This window comes from Pelobates fuscus, chromosome 4 (genome assembly GCF_036172605.1).
Source record: "Pelobates fuscus isolate aPelFus1 chromosome 4, aPelFus1.pri, whole genome shotgun sequence".
Taxonomy (NCBI): Eukaryota; Metazoa; Chordata; class Amphibia; order Anura; family Pelobatidae; genus Pelobates; species Pelobates fuscus.
Window position 1 is genome coordinate 260,111,000 of NC_086320.1, and position 19,851 is coordinate 260,130,850.

The 19,851-nt window shown below is 40.9% G+C and overlaps 1 protein-coding gene across 3 annotated transcripts in view; it reads left to right on the forward strand.

Moving 5' to 3' along the window:
* Positions 1 to 19,851, forward strand: part of BBS9 (Bardet-Biedl syndrome 9) — a 448,879-nt gene that overhangs the window by 120,420 nt on the left and 308,608 nt on the right. For all 3 annotated transcript variants that reach the window (XM_063452070.1, XM_063452069.1, XM_063452071.1), the window contains exons 6-7: positions 1,228 to 1,402; positions 6,058 to 6,142. In XM_063452070.1, the coding sequence (XP_063308140.1) occupies positions 1,228 to 1,402; positions 6,058 to 6,142 (260 nt within the window). The remainder of the gene's footprint in view (positions 1 to 1,227; positions 1,403 to 6,057; positions 6,143 to 19,851) is intronic.

Here is a 19,851-nt window from a genome sequence, read left to right on the forward strand (position 1 = left end):
TATGAATTCTCAAGGTGTCCATCTGAAGATATTTGGATACGTTGTATATTACGGTATATATACTAGTAGAGTATTATTTGTATTTATAGCAAACTATAAATTGGGAGTGATTTGCTCCTTACAGTACATATTAAGGGGTGTGGTTGAAAAAGCCTAAAGATAATTTTGAAAATATATATGAAAGATAACCTTTGTAAGTCTAGATTCTGAATCTAATCTAGTTTAAAAAAAAAATAAAAAAATACTAAGTACAAGATGAATTTCACTATATGAAAAACATTGACAAGCTTTCCGCGTCTGTGTAACCAATAGAATTACCTTATTAAATGAATCATGAAAAAGACATTCATAATTCTACGTTTATGGTGGTAGTATTAAAACAAGCACTCACTTGAGATTGTGATCATAATGTATGGGAACAAAAATGTATGCATTGCAGAGGAACACTGGAGCACCAGGTCAGTGCTTCACAGAGAATGACACACTTTTTTTAGTAATAGATTAAATTATCACATTTATTTAATGGAAGCATGTGATTATCATTGGTATCCCGCTGTTAACTTTTCACCCATTATTAAACTGACCCCAGTAAGAGTTTTTTTTTTTTAGATTTTTTTTACATATAATGTTTGATCATATACTTGTTTACTTTTTATTCTTGATTATTGTATATTGTTGATAATCAGAACTATTGTCAAAATGGACTTTACAACAGTTGGTATTTATAAAACTGGAAATATTATTTTATGTATAATTTTTAAATATACTAATATACGGTATCTGTGTCTGCCTCCTGACCTAGTTTGCACAGATCTTACAAGATGCCACGTGGTAATATATGTAATGGTGTATGCATATTTGCTTACCTCAAATATCCTCATAGATTGTAAACTTGTTTGAGCAGGGCCTTCTTCACCTAACTATTCCCCCTGTGGAATATGTTGCTGCTAAATGAAACAATGCTAATAATAATATTCAGCATGGCAATGTGGAAACATTTTGGGGGACAAAGTATTTTAGCGTTGAGGATCTGGGACAGAGTTTTGTTTAATCCTATAGACGAGAGTGAATTTATCCTATTTGAATTTCTGAATGTTCTTTTAAAAATGAATTGTAATCTCAAATTGTTAGAGGTACAACCTCAATACCTCATATATAATTGAAAGTATGCAACCTCTACATTGGTGTTGTTCTCTTTAATGTAATTGTATTTATTTTCTTCTAAAGGTCGGGATTTGATTTGTATCCAGTCAATGGATGGGATGCTGATGTTTTTCGAGCAGGAGAGCTATGCATTTGGACGTTACTTGCCAGGCTTTCTTTTACCTGGCCCCTTGAGTTACAGCCCCAGAACAGATTCCTTTGTTACAGTCTCATCTTGTCGGCAGGTTGAAAGCTACAAGTGAGTATTGGGTAATGATGATTAAGCAGAACATGTCAAAAAATGTTTACAGTTTTCAGTCATACAGATTATCATTGATTAGTCAGGTGTCATTTATTTAAAAATGTAAACGTGTGCTTTAATAATTCAAAAAGCATTGGATTGTAATAAATAAATATTATTTATTCATACTCTAAATCAACATATATTTATTTACCTTTTCTGATTAGAATTATTTGCCTGAAATCAAACTATTGATACTAGACATGTGTATGGTGCAAAAAGGGGGCGGGGGGTGCAAGTTGGCAGAATTACTTCATGTTGCTGTTTTTGTCTGAATTTTGATAATGAAAAATAAGTAGGGAAGCAGAACAGGATAAAAAAAAATGGGGACTATGGACTATATAACTGTGCTAACTTACAAAACTGGCTACAATTTTGTCTGGACTTATCCCTACGCAATATCGGCAATTTTTGCAATAATATTAATTATTGTCGACCCAATAATTGTGGATCAACAAAATTATATTATTATATCTTTGGATTAAAAAAAAAAATCGAGACCTAGCTAAGCAACCAGCATCATTACTTAATTTTATCACACTCAATCTTCTTTGGACAAATCAACTGTTTAGTTAAGCTGTTAAATATAAAAAATGTGCAAATTATCATGCCACTGTCTACCATGTATGAAACTTGAAATACGCTGTTGTGGCACTTGTTGAAATATTGTGTTTATCTGCACTACTAAAAATAAAGAATTGAAGAAAAAAAAAATTGAAAGTGAGCGAACTACTTTTTAGAATGAGTATTTGTAATATTAAGCCCTAATTATCCAAAACACAAAAAAACTCAAAGGGCACTGGACCACCCACTCACCTTTTCCATGACAAAACCAAAGCTGTCCCACACATCCAAACTGTGTCATAATAGCATCAGGGGTCATTTAATTGTTTTATCGTTTTCTCAAAAAATGTACGGGCGCAACAGGTGAGTAGGTCATTTTAACAAAAAAATACCATATTTTAAAATGAAATTAGTCCTGCTGCGTTTCACCCTTTTTTCCCAATGCCTTTAATTGTAGTGGTTTCACCTCGTCTAGCTGTCTCTTGTGATGCCTGCTATCTCTGCAGATGGAGTCAGGATGATCTGATTGCAGAGCACGGTTTTCTTTTGACAGTGAAAGACGGTCATTTACACTACAAACTGGATATGTGGGAGAGATATTTTCTTTTAAAATAAAACAAAAAGATCTACCACACTCAGTATATGCCGTATTCACTTGTGCAGTAAACTGCAGAAACACACTGTCGGTATTACTGAGGTAAGAAACGTACAATTTCCAAAGCACAAACACCGGCAAAGAAGCACACTGAATTATAAATCAGTGAATCAAAGTGAGTGTAAGTGACACTGGCAGAAGAAGATGAATTTTTTTTTCTACTTTTTTTCCATCAGAAGGATGTAAATGTTCTTGTTCAACCTGTCTCTGTTGACTAGTGGCACAGCCTTCACCATTCCCCTTGCTTTGTGGTGGTTGTAGTAATGGGGTAATTCACCCTGGTCGTAGGTGGTGACCACTGTACATAATCAGATACACCACCAGTGCACCTGCTGCTGCCTGCCTTAGTACTTTCCTGCTCTGCTTCTATGTTCAGTAATACAGGCTTTATCTTTACATACCGACACTAGTGAAATTACCTTTCATCAAGAAGGCTCCTTCCAAATCAGCCGTCTTGGAGGCAATGCAGGTGGATTTGCATTGGTTGCAGTGGAAGCTTGTTGGCTTTACTGCTGTAACAATTAAAAGAACACCCCCTGCTTGCTGAAGTGCTTTATGTAAGAAGAATGTTTGTTTTAACCTTTTGACACTCCCTCCTCTGTCAATCAGACAACCGGCCCTTTTACTTCCTGATAGCCTCGCAAGTGGAAGTAAACTCAAGAGGCAGCAATTGCCCACAGCACCAGTCTTTCAAAGGCGTCTCAATGAACTGCATTGGGTAGTCTGTGATTGGACAGCCACAGGATGTCTGGCCTGGGGAAGAAGGAGATGTCTGCAGACAAAATATCTCTAGCTTTTGCAAGCTGTTTTAGATAAATAAAATTCATTATTAAATGTACGCAGGTTTTCATTAGGGGTATGTCTTCTAAATTGTGATATACAATTTTAAATGCTGTATCTGGCCAGTTGCGTGTCTCTTTAACAAAAAAACAACAACTTTTATCAACTCTATATGGCCTTCAAAAAATGCAAACATTTTCATAGGTTACAAAGCTTCTTTAACCCCTTCTCGACCAATGACGTATCAGGTATGTCCGCCAAAAAACGGTCATTAATGACCGCGGACGTACCTGGTACGTAATTTAGTAAATCACCACTTTCCTGATCGCTGGCAATCGCCCGCCAGCCATCATGATCCTGGAGTCTGCCTGGGAGCTCAGGCAGACCCCCACTGCCCGATCTGGGCCTCCCGGGCCATGTAATCGTGGGGTCCTCGCAAAAAAACAAAGTGGCTACTAAAAAAAGACTGGACATACCCCATTTTGAATACCCTAGGTTGTCTACTTTTTCAAATGGTATGTCATGGTGGGGTAACTTTTATTTCTGGGGGGCCATACCGTCTCAAAGGCAACATAGCCAATCTGGCAAATAGCAATTTACAAAAACAGAAATTGGCAAATCTTATGTTTGACCCTGTAACTTTCTGAAATCACCATAAAACCTGTACGCGAGGCGTACTGAGACATTACTCTACACAAATATGAGTGATTTAAAGCAGTAAAATGTATTATACTGATATCACCTGTGAAATGGCAGTTTATATGTGAAAAATGCAAAAAAACTAATATAAACGCTAATTTTGGCCAGGGTTTGTGACTAAGTGGCTACTAAAATAGACTGGACATACCCCATTTTGTATACCGTGGGTTGTCTACTTTTACAAATGGTATGCCATGATGGGGTTAATTTTCATTCCCGGGCTGCCATACGGTCTCAAAGGCAACAAAGGCCCAGCAAACCAATCTGGCAAATTTCAATGTGCAAACATGGAAAAGGGGAAAGCCCTACATTTGACCCCTCTAAGTTTGCAAAAACCCATAAAACCTGAGGTTAAGGGCATTGTTGTACTCGGGAGATGTTGCAGAACACATATTGGGGTGTTCTTTGTCAGGAACATATAACAGGAATTGAGAATTCATGCCTAAAGTACAATGTGAGAGAAAAAAAAAAAATGACTACCCAAAAGTTTGACAAAGACTGATGGTAGAATTAGTGCATGGAAAGTGTTAAAATACCACCACTGTTCTCGGGAGATGTTGCTAAACACATATTGGGGTATTGTTTGTCAGTAACCCATAAAGTTCTTAGTAGATGTATTCTTAAATTGCTATGTATGTCTAAAAAATCACCAATTATTATTATTTTTTTTAAATATGGCATAGATTGGTGGTACAATGGTTGCATGAAAAGAGTCAAAATACCCCATGTTTAATACCTTGGGTTCTCTTCTTTTAAAAATTATATACATGTGAAGGGTTATTCAGGGATTCTTGACCGATATCAGTGTTACAATGTAACTTTAGTTAATTTTGGGGAAAAAAATGGTTTGGAAATAGCAAAATGCTATTTGTACTTATTGCCCTATAACTTTTCAAAAAAAGCTAAGAACATGTTAAAATTGGGTATTTCTAAACTCAGGACAAAATTCTGAAACTATTTAGCACAGCTATTTTTTGGCGGTTGTAGATGCGTAACAGATTTTGGGGGTCAAAGTTAGAAAAAGTGTGTTTTTTACTTTTTTTTCATCATATTTTTTTTATAGTAAATTATATGATGGAAATAATGGTATCTTTAGAAAGACAATTTAATGGTGAGAAAAACAGTATATCATATGTGTTGGTAAAGTAAATGAGTAAGAGGAAAATTACAGCTAAACACAAACACCGCAGAAATGTTAAAATAGCCCTGGTCCTTAACGGTAAGAAAATTGAAAAAACGTCTGGTCACTAAGGCGTTAAATTAGTGCTCCAAGTACCATGACCTATCCATCTAAGAAGATATGAGTGCAGAAACCAAAGCCATTGCCAGAGCTCATCATAACAAGGAAATCCAACTTCTAAATTATCTGTCTACATTCTTGTACACCAAGTCCCAACTAGTGGTAAGAGTCTAGATACAGGACCTCTGTCCAACTGCCTCCCTCCAGTTGCAATTTAATAGCTCTTTATGTTAGGAGTTATGTGTAAGCTTATGGGTATGCATGTAAATGTGAGGTGTTGCAGTAGTTGAATTCTATCACGTTGTATATGACGTTTCATTTATGGTTCCTCTACTTGTCAGAATCAGTGTATATTCGGAAAGCAAAGAAAAATGTATCACTCTAAAAATCTTATTGCACACTGTGCTTTTTTTTTTTTTAAACCCCTTAAGGACCCATGACATGTGTGACATGTCATGATTCCCTTTTATTCCAGAAGTTTGGTCCGTAAGGGGTTAAACCATCATTTAAAATAGGACATCCTAAATTTATTGATGGTTGATTTATCCTTTCACTGAAAATGTACTATGTGCCAGGTTGTTTGTCTTCTTATTTGGAAGCCATTTTCTTAAAGTAGTTTTCTTTATAGGTCATAAAACATATCTTGGTACTTTAAATCTTTATTCTCTGTAACAGATACCAGGTGCTGGCTGTTGCAACAGATGCTGATACCCGAAAAGAGATTGAACAACAAAAAATGACTTCTGGTAAAAGATTGGTGGTAAGCACCTTTTCCTTTGCATTCAATAAGATTTTCATATTAAGAGAACAAAAATGCTGTGTTGATTGTTCTCACACCCAATATATATTATTTGCTCTCAGGTGGAGAATGCTTTTAAAAAACATATAGGACAAAGCATATTTCACTCATCCAATTACAACCTTTATTACATTAATATCTAAACACTTGGGACTGTAATTGTTTTTGCAACATTTCCAACAGTGCTCAGCCAGCCATTAAGAATTCTTGAAACTTCCATAATTACAATCTATCCAAATGTTTCACAATGAGTTCAAGAATATATGCAATGTGTTTCACGCGCCATGTGGCTGACTGGCAATTTGAATGCCGTCAAACTTGCATGTTTTTGGTCATTATTTTCACCCTGTGGATCAGTGTAATATGACTGAGGTATCAGGTGTGAGGCACAAATGTAACACAGGTCTCTAATGTCCTGGATTAATTATGGAAAAAAAAAATTGGGAGGTATATACTTATGAGTGATGGAATGTAATACTGTTTTTTGAATGGCGAACATTTTTTTTTTTTGCTGTCTGATATGATGGTGAACCATACTGTGATGAAGAATGCCATAGTAGTGTTGAGAAGGAAATATGGTGGTGTTTTTTGGGGGTTTTTTTTTGCATATATGGCCAGAAAAGCAAATATTTGTGAATTTCCCTTTAAAATGGTAATGTGGATAAATTGTCTGTAATATAATACAAGAAATATGAAAGACTGGAAAAACAAAAACAGGAAAAAACATAGAGCAATAAGTGCAGTCTGGATTTTCTTTTTAGTTCAGATTATTGTAATACATCGTGCTTAAAAAGACAACAAATATCACATAGGGTATGCTGTTTTATATAATGTGTCAAAAATGGTAACTTTACGTTTTTCAATCCTAGAGTTCTAAGCCACGTAACTTGGCTCAAGTGACAATAGCAGGTGGTGTCTTAAATATTCCACCTTTTCCCTTGTATTGGTACAGAGCAGTCACTATGGTTGGAACTCAAGATAAAACACAAAGCCCCAAAACAGTACAGTAGGCTAGGACCTCTAATATATGGATATAACGGAAACCAAAAAAACATCCTTCAAAAAAGTAGATAATTCAAAACTAGCTTGAAGTATAACTCTCAATGTGTTGGCTTAGGGCAAGCATGTCAAACTCAAAGGCTAACACGGCCAAATAAACAAGATTTAAGTTTATGTGGGCTGCAAAAAAACAAAAACGACAGCTTTCATAAAAACGTAGATTTATTTTAAAAAGTACAGTATAAAAAAAAGTTGTTTAACTGACACTGGACGTCCTCATGCTCGTTGAGCTTCAACTTAAACAAAAGAGCAATTGATTTTTTTTAAGGAGACATGCATTCACATATAACCAATGTTTCAGTCTGTAACGGGACCTCTTCCCGGTAACCCGACCGGTTATCTCCAGTTAGTTCCCTTCCTTCAGCCGATCAGGAACTCTTGCATGGTTAGGGGACTTAGCTCTATGCGCTCCCAGGCAGAGACGACACTCAGTCCTGGAAGCTCTTAGTCCTTACAAGGACTTTTCCCCGTTGCATCCCCTGCAAGCTGGAACAGTAAACACAGGGGTTACATCTTCCTTCCCTCCAATTACAGGACGACACACAGTTTTGGAGGTTTAAGCACTGACTGACACAACCTTTATTGAACACAGGCTTCTTTTATGCACAGTCCCCCGCAGGGGGTCTCCATTCCACAAAATACACTTCCCTTAGTCCCAGGCAGGAGGGAGCTGGGTTACAGATAGCCATCTCCCCCCTTGGGAGATACCAAATAGTACACAGGGATATACATTAAATCATATTACATTCAGGGGGGTTACACTTTGGGGCGCGGCGCCCCTGGAAGGAAAGGGGTTACAGGGTTGAAATTGCTAGATAGCCCAGGGTCCCATTTGGGATCCCTGCAAAAAGCGGGGCAATCGGATGTACAGAGCCCGAGATATCAGTGTCGAAGGTCTGGGGGTTGAGGCTCGGTACATCCCCAAAATTAGTTCCATGGTGTTGCTTGGTTTAATCCGGCAAATTCACATTTCGTGCCTAAACCAAGCAACAACCAATCGGCTGAAAGGGCGCGAACCAAATCGCGCCAATCAGCGTTCAGGGGAGGAAGGAGTTTCGCTGCCCAATCCGAAGAAAGGGCACAAAACTCGGCTGCACTAATCTGTGCTCGGGGAGGGAGAGGGGTTTCGCCGCCCAATCAGGGGAAAGGGCGCGAAACCCGATTGCACCAATCCGCTGAAAGGCGCGAAACCAATATGCACAATCAGCTCCCAGAGACGAGAGGGGTTTTGCCGCCCAATCTGAAGAAAGGGCGCGAAACCCTGTTTGAACAAGCACTCCTTCTCGGATCGATCGCCCGCTCCCAGCGGCGACCAATCAGCGCTTACTCATGCCGACCAACCAAGAGAATGGCGCGAACCCAGTTTGAATGGGCGCTCCCTCTCCTATTGGTCAGCATGGACTTCCATGCGGCCAATGGAACCCTGTGGCCGTGAGACTGACTCACAGCTCCAGAGATTTCCTGCTGGCACGCGTCCCTCTCTCAGGTGGATACCCCCACGCAGGTATCTGCCGGAGAGAGTGTTCTCCTGGGCAGCTACAAACCTAGCCTCGTAGATGCCAGGTGGGGGGCAGGAAACAGTGACTATAGCTCTGTTGGGGAGCGGGTAGGACGGTCCCCGACATTGGGACCGAAGACCGGGTTCGCAGGCCGGTTCTGGGTACGAATGCTGCCCGCTGGCGTTCGGCTATACGAATTGGCGGCCACCCAGTGGAAGCACGGGCCGCTTGTTTCCTTGCGGTCTGCGTTTTTCACACCTCGTTAGCGAGGTGTGAACATTCTAACCATACGTTCTAAATGGGGTATCGTCCCCGCGTGGTTGAAAAGTAAAATACAAGGGGAAACACATATACACATATTTAACAAGGGAAAATCATAACAATACACATTAGGGACATAACATACACAACCAACATCTGAATACTCAGTGGGCATGGTACTTAGTGGCGGTGTCCTGCCACACAGTCCAACTACCTTGACATATTAAGAAAAGTTTTGTAATGGGAATGAAATGGTGAATGTGTGCTGTTTCACAGCTGTAAAAAACTAATTGCGTTATCTTGTTGATTTTGAATCCCATGAGTGTGTTATTATTATTATTATTTTATTATTTATATAGCGCCAGCAAATTCGGTAGCAATGTACAATGGATGGACTAACAGACACGTACACCCTGTTACAGATTATTATGCAAATTATATTTAAGTGTCACAAAGATTAAATATTTTGTTTTTCAGTTTAACTCATGGATGGCATTGTGTCTCAGGACACCTGTGATAATTAGATTGCCAGGTGAGCCCAATTTAAGGAAAAACTACTAAAGGAGGGTGTTCCACATTATTAAGCAGAGCACAATTTTCATGCAATAAGGGGAAGAAAAAGGATCTCTCTGCTGCCGAAAAGAGTGAAATAGTTGAAAACATTAGATATTTCACGAAAACTTAAGCGTGATCATCGCACTATTAAGAGATTTGTGGCTGATTCAGAGCACATACGGGTTTCTGCAGATAAAGGCACATTGAGGAAGATTTCTGCCAGATCCATGCATCGGATCAAGAGAGCAGCAAACAGATATTTGAAGCTGCTGGTGCCTCTGGAGTCCCACGGACATCAAGGTGTAGAGTCCTCCAGAGTCTTGCAACTGTGCATAAACCTTCTATTCGGCCACCACTAACCAATGCTCACAAGCAAAAACGGCTGCATTGGGCATAAAAATACATGAAGACTAATATTCAAACAGTCCTGTTCACTGATAAGGTGCCGTGCAACCCTGGATGGTCCAGATGTATGGAGTAGTGGATGATTGGTGGACGGCCACCCTGTTCCAACAAGGCTGCAATGTCAGCAAGGTGGTGGTGGAGTCATGTTTTGGGCCGGAATCATGGGAAGAGAGCTGGTCGGCCCCTTTAGGGTCCCCAAAGGTGTAAAGATGACCTCTGCAAAGTATGTGGAGTTTCTGACTGACCACTTTCTTCCCTGGTACAGAAGGAAGAACTATGCTTTCCGTAATAAAATCATCTTCATGCATGACAATGCACCATCTCATGCTGCAAAGAATACCTCTGCATCAATGGCTGCTATGGGGATAAAAGGAGAGAAAGTCATGGCCTTCATCCTCCCTTGACCTCAATCCTATTGAGAACCTTTGGAGCATCCTCAAGCAAAAGATCTATGAAGGTGGGATGCAGTTTACATCCAAACAGCAGCTCTGGGAGGCTATTCTGACATCTTGCAAACAAAGTCAAGCAGAAGCTGTCCAAAAACTCTCAAGTTCAATGGATGCAAGACTTGTGAAGCTGCTATCAATTAAGGGGTCCTATGTTAAAATGTTTAAAAAGTTAAAATGTTATTATAAGTTTGATTGAAATAGCTTTTGATTTCAGTAAATATGCTGCAAACACAACAAATTAAAATTTTTAGTTCTTTACAACCTGTAAAGTGTTTTTAAACTTACTGTGTGTAATAATTTGGAACAGTGCATTGTAAGTTATATTTATGTTTAAAAATATACTTTTGTCATTAGGAGGTTTGTTCAATAAAATTTGAATTGTACTCTTAAAGGGAAACTCCAGTGCCAGGAAAACAATCCGTTTTCCTGGCACTGCAGGTCCCCTCTCCCTGCCACCACCCAATCCCCGGTTGCTGAATGGGTGAAAACCCCTTCAGTAACTTACCAGAGGCAGCGACTATGTCCCACGTCGCTGCTTCTTCCTCCGCAGCCGCTTCTCCTCTGCATTGAGTCGACCGGTGGGCGAGTCTGATCCCGCTCACCGGCCGGGGAGACCTAATGCATGGGCATTAGTGCTCCCCATAGGAAAGCATTTAAAATGCATTTCAATGCTGTCCTATGGGGAAATGAGCGACGCTGGAGGTCCAGGAAGTGCACTCTAGTGGCTGTCTACTAGACAGCCACTAGAGGTAGAGTTAACCCTGCAAGGTAATTATTGCAGTTTATTAAAAACTGCAATAATTACAGTTGCAAGGTTAAAGGGACACTGTAGGCACCCAGACCACTTCTGCTCATTGGAGTGGTCTGGGTGCCAACTCCCACTACCCTTAACCCTGCAAGTGTAATTATTGCAGTTTTTCATAAACTGCAATATTTACATTGCAGGGTTAACTCCACCTCTAGTGGCTGGCTATTAGACAGCCACTAGAGGTCACTTCCTGGGTTCTAGCACAGGTTTCCTGTGCTAGAGCGTCGCTGGACGTCCTCACGCTGTGTGAGGACCTCCAGCGTCGCTCAAAACCCCATAAGAAAGCATTGAAATGATTTTTCAATGCTTTCCTATGGGGAGACGTAATGCGCATGCGCGGAATTTCCGCGCATGCGCATTAGGTCTCCTCGGCCGGTGAGCGAGATCAGTCTCGCCCACCGGCCGACGTAATCACTAGGAGGAGCGTCGCGGAGGCGGAGACAGCGGCGAGGGACATCGCCGCTGTCCCAGGTAAGTCACTGAAGGGGTTTTCACCCCTTCAGTAACCGGGGATTGGTGGGTGGGAGGGAGAGGGACCCTCCAGTGCCAGAAAAACGGATCGTTTTTCTGGCACTGGAGTTTCCCTTTAAGAGTAGTGGGAGCTGAAGAAGTGTGTTTTCAAAGTTTTTTTTGAAGGAGTGAAAACTGGGTGCAAGTCTTACGGAGAAGGGAAGGGAAGGGTGTTCCACAGAAAAGGTGCAGTCCTGGAGAAGTCTTGGAGGCAGCATCAGATGTGGGAGTACGGACAGAGGATAGACGTAGGTCTTTGGCAGAGCGCAGTGGCCTTGACGGGACATACTAGTGTATTAAGGAGGATAGGTAGGTTGGAGCAGCGCTATGTAGGGACTTGTAAGCAAGCACCAGAATGTTAAATTGAGCCCCATATCTCACCGAAAGCCAATGTAGGGACTGACAGAGGGGGGAGGCGTGAGAGGTGAGGGCGGACAGGAAAATGAGCCTTGCCGCCGCATTCAATATAGATTGCCGTGGTGCAATCTGGGTTCACGTAATACCACTGAGAAGGGGATTGCAGTAGTCAAGGCGAGAAAGAACAATGGCATGGACCAGCACCGTAGCTGCATCTGGTGTTAAATAGGGGCGGATGCGAGCTATGTTTTGGGGATGGAAGTGGCAGGATTTGGCGATTGATTGTACATGAGGGGTGAAGGAGAGGTCAGAGTCAAATAAAACACCTAGGCAGCGAGCCTGCGAGGTAGAGGTGATGGTGGCGCCGGTGACTTGGAGACAGACAGACACGGGAGTAGCAACACTTGAGGGAAGAAAGACCAGAAGTTCTGTTTTGGACAGGTTGAGTTTAAGGAAGTGAGCAGCCATCCAGTTGGGAATCGCAGGTAGGTAGTCAGAGACACGAGTCAAGATAGGCGGAGAGAGATCAGGAGAGGACAGGTAGATTTGTGTGTCATCTGCATATAAATGATAATGGAAGCCAAAAGAGCTGATGAGTTTACCAAGGGAGGCAGTGTAGACTGAGAACAATAGGGGACCAAGGACAGAACCTTGGGGAACACCAACAGAGAGGTTGGGGAGAAGAGGCAGAGCCAGAGAAAGAAACACTGAAAAAGCGCTGTGAGAGGTAGGAGGAGCACCAGGAGAGAGCAGTATCTTGTAGACCGAGATTACAGAGAATTAGAAGAAACTGTTCAAGATCAACAGTGTCAAAGGCAGCAGAAAGATCAAGGAAAATTAGGATAGAGTAATGCCCCGAGATTTAGCAGCGATTAAATCGTTGGGATACTTTGGTCACAGCTGTTTCAACAGAGTGGCTAGCGTGGAATCCAGACTGAAGCGGGTCAAGCAGAAAGTTGGATTCAAGGAAGTCTGTCAATCTCGCATACACAACTCTCCCAAGGATCTTGGAAGCAAATGGCAGTAGCGATATAAGGCGGTAGTTGGATGGGGAGTTGGGGTTGAGAGTGGGCTTTTTCAGAATCAGCGTTATAGTTGCATGCTTGAAGGGTTAAGGAAATGTGCTAGAGGAAAGGGAGAGATTGAAAATTGTAGTGAGCGGGAGACAGAGTGCGAGATATGAGGGAATAGGATCAAGGGAACAGGTGGTGGGGCGGGAGGACCAGAGCAGAGCAGAAACCTCTTCCGTTGTAGAAGGTGCGAATGAGCATAGAACAGTGGAGTGAGTGGGGTGGGTGACGTATTGGAAGGGGAGGGGGAGAGGTTAGAGACATCTTCCCTGATCTTAGAAATCTTCTTAGTGAACTGAGTTGCACAGTTTGAGGCGGACAGGGTGGTAGAGGGAAGGGAGAGCAACAAGGCAAATGAGAGCATTAAAAGTGTGAAATAGGCATTTGGGTTGGCCAGACAGTGTGCTTATGAAGTTGAAGTAATTTACTGTTGCAGAGGAAAGAGCCAGAGTGTAGGAGCGCAGCATAAAGTTATAGTGGAGGAAATCCAGTGCAGAGTGATACTTTCTCCAACAGCGTTCAGCAGTTCTGGAACATTGTTTTAGATTTCGGGTCAGCTTGGTGTGCCAAGGTTGTAATGGGGAATGCTTGCTGCGTTTAACTGTAGGAAGTGCTATGATGTCAAGTTGAGAGGAGTGAGTAGAGGGCAAGTGAGAATTGAGATGGTTAGAAGGAGAGTCTGATGGAGAGAGGCTGGAGGTTTCTGCGAGATTGGAGATTTGAGAGTAGTGAAATAATGGTACGTGATATGCCGATGTCAAAGGTCAGCAGATGTTGGTCAGATAAAGGAAATGGAACATTGGAGAGATTAGAGGTGGTACAGAGATTGGTGAAGATGAGGTCAAGAGTGTTTCCTGCTGTATGAGTTGCTGAAGTAGACCACTGTGTGAGGCCGAGTGAGGAGGAGGTTACAGAGCACAGACGGGAGGCATCAGGGCAGTTGAGGTTGTTGATTGGGATGTTAAAGTCCCCAAGTACGAGAGTAGGAGTGAAAGTGGGGTAGCCAGGAAGAAAAGTGTTCAATGAACAGCCTAGGATGACTGGGGGGTGGGGCGATAGATGATGCAAATTCCTAAAGGAGTGGGCTTAAATATACGGACAGTGTGAACTTTATAGGAAGTAAAGGATAGGTTGAAAGCTGGGAGAGAAGGATGCCTACACCTTTACAGTTGAGTCTGGGAGTGTGGGAGAATTGTAGTCCATTGAAATTTAAAGAAGCCCGGGTAGCGATATCAGAGGGGGAAAGCCAGGTCTCAGTGAGTGATAATAGTGTGAGGGAATTAGAGATGAAGAGGTTGTGTATGGCTGTTTATTTAATATTGCTACATATGGAACGGGCGTTCCAGAGTGCACACTGAATGTTGGTAGAGGAGGATAAACTGCAGGGTAATGTTGATTTTGAATTCTACAAGTGTGTTCTGCACTTTGGCTGAGATCATCAAACTTGATGATCTGACCCAATCCACAGGAAAGCATTGCGAGACTATTGTGCATGTGTGGAAAAGCACCTTGCAGACCCAATCTAATACACTGCCCCCAAGCTAACACACTGCCCCCCCCCCCCTCCACTCTAATACACTACACCCTCCTTCCAATCTAATACACTGCCCCTTAGTCTAATACACGGTCTCCCCTCCCTCTACTCTAATTGAATACACTGACCCCTCACTCCCCCAAACTAATACACTGCCCAACCCCCAATTCAACACATTACACAGAAAGGTTCCCAAAGCCCCTCTTCCCCTACCCTAATATGAGCCGGGCATCCTCCAGTTCCAGCTCTGCTCAAGCAGGCCAGATGCTCCTTTGGCACTGCGAGCAAGAAGGAAGGGGGAGTGACTGGCCTGCTCTGCAGACAGTCAGCCACTCTGCGTACTGTAGTGTCGCCGCCGCGCAGCAGCCGGATATGACTTCACATGCTGTATGCGGCCAGCGTGTACTAATGCTTAGCGTTCTTGGAGCTGCTGGAACATGTGATCGCCCGTGGCAGGGCAGACAGGATACAGACATAAAATACAGCACACAGCGACCCCAGAGCAGGTGGGCCGCAAAGATACTCATTGTGGGTGCAATTTTGACATGCTTGGCTTAGAGTAACACTTCCTCTTGTTTAGATAAGCTGAGATTTCAAATAGAATGTTAAAAAAAAAAAAAAAAAGTGAGTGAGGAAAATGATTTACACGTAGTGAAGCACTTTTCTGGTGAAGGAGGGAGTGCTCGATCATATACTTATTACCGTATTTATTCGAGTATAACGCGCATTTTTTTTTACCTATTTTTAATTTAAAATTAGGGGTGCGCGTTATACTCGAATAAATATACCTCCCAGGACCGCCGGGCTCATTACAAGCCCGGCAATCCTGGGGGGGCGGGCAGCAAGCGTTTACTCACCTCCGTGCAGCTCCTCCAGCTTCCCAGTGTAAATCTCGCGAGACCCGTGGCCAGCTCTGACGCTCTGACGTCGTCAGAGCTGGCCGCGGGTCTCGCAAGATTTACACTGGGAAGCTGGAGGAGCTGCACGGAGGTGAGTAAACGCTTGCTGCCCGCCCCCCCAGGACCGCCGGGCTTGTAATGAGCCCGGCGGTCGGTATTATCGAGCACCCACTCGAATATTTATTCGAGTATAACAAGCACCCTAATTTTAGATTAAAAATCGGTATAAAATGTTATACCGATTTTTTTTAATCGAAAATTAGGGGTGCGCGTTATACACGTGTGCGCGTTATACTCGAATAAATACGGTAATTCATTTTGCTTTATTTTTTGTTTTGTGTGATTTTACTTTGTTTGAGTAAGGAGACAGTGCTTTTTGGAAACATTCTGTCTCAAGTCTTCACTTATCAGAATAAGGGGAAGGTGTTACACCCAGCCCCCAGTCCGTCCTCTGCTCATCCCATGGTCTTTTTTTAATTTTCCCTAATTTAGACTGTTTTCTCAAGATGCTGGCTTTGTCACTCTGTTCCTATACTCCCTAATCAGTGCTAGCAGCCCCAGCTACAGAGTTTCCATAGTAGCCACAGTGTAAGCTATGCTTGGAAGAGCAGAAGGATCACCTGTGAATGGTTCCTTCTGCTCTCCCTTGTCATTGAAATCATCGGCATAAACTCTATGCTGAAGATTTGAACGAGAATTGTGAGAAAGCTCTATTTTTTAATTTGGCTTTCTGAAAGTCTGTGAATTTTGGGTAAACTGGTGGCAGAAAGTATAAACTAAATGGCATGCTCTTTTTAAAGAGCATGAATGACTTTGGGGATGGCAGGTCTCATTTCAGATACCAGCAGCTTTTTCCACTTGAGCCAAGTTATGTGTTTAAAAAACTGTTACCATTTTTACACATTACACAAAACCATATAAATCCAGATTACACTTTCGCTCAACCTTTTTTTCTGTCTGTTATCCAGTCTTTTACTATTGCAATTTCTAGTGTTTCCACACTATCATGCATTTGTTGCCTTGCCAAATACCTGTTCTGCTCTGCATTATTAAGATGTTGTAAAAATCCCTCACTATGAATGAGCAAGCTGCCTAGTGATAACTATATCATATTTAGGCAAAAATCCAGTTTGCTGCCCTGTCCTGTTGAGCTCCTCTCCCCTTCATCCATTTTGCTTTTGGAATTTCTCCATCTGTAATTGTTTCTCAGTTATTGTTTTTAATTGATTTATCCTTTTTTTTTTTTTAATACTTTTTCTCACACTTCTAGTGTCTGTTCCTCTTCTCCACCTGCTTTCCCTAGCCTGTTCCTTCACTCTTTCCTGTCTCTTAATCCTTTAGAAATGTCATATAGTATCGTAGAAGTTATGGGAATAAATAAACTGTAACATTTCATTCAGAATTGATTTTTCTACTTTGCTCGGACTATTACCGTACTTTTATTTTGCACAGGTGTCAGGGCGTAATGTGAGGTAAATTTGTATTGACGTTTCTATCTTTTGACATGGTTAGCTGAACTTGTTTCACTGGTATTGGATTGTAAAAAAATGGTGGTATTGTTGAATTGATTCTGAAATCCTGAAAATCAGTGCTTCACTTTTAGATGAAAAATATGTGGGCTGAATATCCTTTTATCCAAATTTAGATTACTTTCTTCTAACAGGTTTCATCTGTGTTTGTCTACTTTTGCAAATGGTATGCCATCATGGGGGTAATTCTCATTCCTGGGCTACCATACGGTCTCAAAGGCAACGTAACCAATCTGGCGAATTTCAATGTGAAAAAACTGAAAAATGTAACATGCTATTTTTGACCATGTAACTTCCCAAACACCATAAAACCTGTACATAGGGGGTACTGTTTTATATGTGAGACATCACTTAATACAAATATGTGTATTTTATTGCAGTAAAAGCAAAGGGTATTATGACACTCACACTTAGAATGTCACGTAGAACTAAATTTTTATTTTTTTTTTAAATCTTATTTTTTCCCATTTTTTTAAATATTTTATTAATATTAAATTATGTTTCATACCTAAATATTTGATGTTAAATGAAAGCCCTGTTTCCCCTGAATAAAATGATATATAATAAGTGTGGATGCACATAATATGAAAGAGGCGAATTACGCCTGAACAGACATACTGCGCAAATTCAAGTTTTTGTTTACGTTTTGTATTGATCACAACGTGTACATTTGGCTTAGTCCTTAAGGGGTTAAGCACAATTTCTGGAAAACTAGCAGATTACATTACCGTTTACAGTATTGCATCATTCATATATAAAGACAACTGACTAGCTAGTGAGATACGTGTGTGTTTAATTTATCACAAAAAAAAAGTAAACCACACACTAATGTTTTGTTTGCGTTTAAACTTTGACTATCTTATTAATCGTATAATAAGTAAAATCAAATAACCATATAACAGGATACAGTAAGTAAAAACATGAAACAGGACTATTTATTGGCGTCAGCTGCCTAGTTTAGGTCCAAAAGTTGCACAATATTTTGTGGGTCAGCTTATCCACCCAAGATAGGCCTTAAAACTATATTACACTTCTTATTTTGGGGGGTAAATGTATACGCCAGATCAGCTTATTCCACGGCATATATGGTACATTTAGTCAGTGTATTTTTCCAACTCCAGTAATCCAATAATTGCTTCTGACTATGCAGCATTGGTCACCACTTCCATTTTCATCTAGTTGGCAACACGTACTGTACTGTTACTTTTACATTGGGAGGTATAATTTCGAGATGCAGGGATTAACACACCACAGGCAGTCCAGTCAATAGCCTACCCAGAGTTTATGCTGTTAAAAGGACAATCGGAAACATAAAATGGGTAGTGTCACTTGGTAGTGGATGTCAGCCTTACAGAAATGCACATCACGCTAACTGACCGTTGCTCTTATCAGCCTCTCTTTAGGGGATTCTGAAGCTCTCTGCCTCTGGGGTATAACCATTATGCACTGTATGAGCATAACAAGTGGCATAATCATAATATGCTTTCTATGAACCTGGCCTCTAGTTTTTCTATATGCAGAAAACTAAGGAAAAAAATGTGGAATAGAAGGACAGGAACTCCAAATTGGCCATGAGGTATACTTTCTAAGGAACCTAAATTAACGATATGTTCATCACGTCTCTTTATCATAATTATTGCCATCCTCTTGTTAATCAGATGCTATATCATAATATAATTTGTTAATTAATAGCATGCAATTTAGTGTTTCTTCCCCCTAATAGTTTTTTATTTTTTATTTTATTTTTTCTGCTAATGAGCAATACTATGTTTTTCGGGATAAATTATTACATATTACTACATATTTGTATAACCTATATCTTTCAAATATAAGATATAGACAGTTCCATTTCTAACTTATTTCATACCTTTTTCATTTTATTATACAGTTGCAAGAAAAGGTATGTGAACCCTTTAGAATGATATGGATTTCTGCACAAATTGGTCATAAAATGTGATCTGATAATCATCTAAGTCACAACAATAGACCATCACAGTCTGCTTAAACTAATAACACACAAAGAATGAAATGTTGCCATGTTTTTATTGAACACACCATGTAAACATTCACAGTGCAGGTGGAAAAAGTATGTGAACCCCTAGACTAATGACATCTCCAAGAGCTAATTGAGGTGAGATGTCAGCCAACTGGAGTCCAATCAATGAGATGAGATTGGAGGTGTTGGTTACAGCTGCCCTGCCCTATAAAAAACACACACCAGTTCTGGGTTTGCTTTTCACAAGAAGCATTGCCTGATGTGAATGATGCCTCGCACAAAAGAGCTCTCAGAAGACCTACGATTAAGAATGGTTGACTTGCATAAAACTGGAAAAGGTTATAAAAGTATCTCCAAAAGCCTTGCTGTTCATCAGTCCACGTTAAGACAAATTGTCACGACTGCTAGTGTGGTCCAGTACGCAGAAACTATGTAAACATATACATAAGAAAGAAAAGGAAAATAAAAGGACAGAGCGTAAACCGGACCTTAGAATGGCTGGACTAATACGCTAGAGACAGAGAATGGTCAAAGGGAAAGCCGAGGTCAAGGAAGCCAGAAATACACAATACCGTTTACACAAGCCAAGTCAGGGAAACCAGATTTCGGAATAACCAGGGAAAAGCCAAGATCAGTATACCAGGAAATCAGATTCACAAAGATAAAGCACTCTCAGGAAACCAGGAACATGAAACCACGACAGGGCAAGGTACTGGGGTGAGTTAGGGATTTAAATATC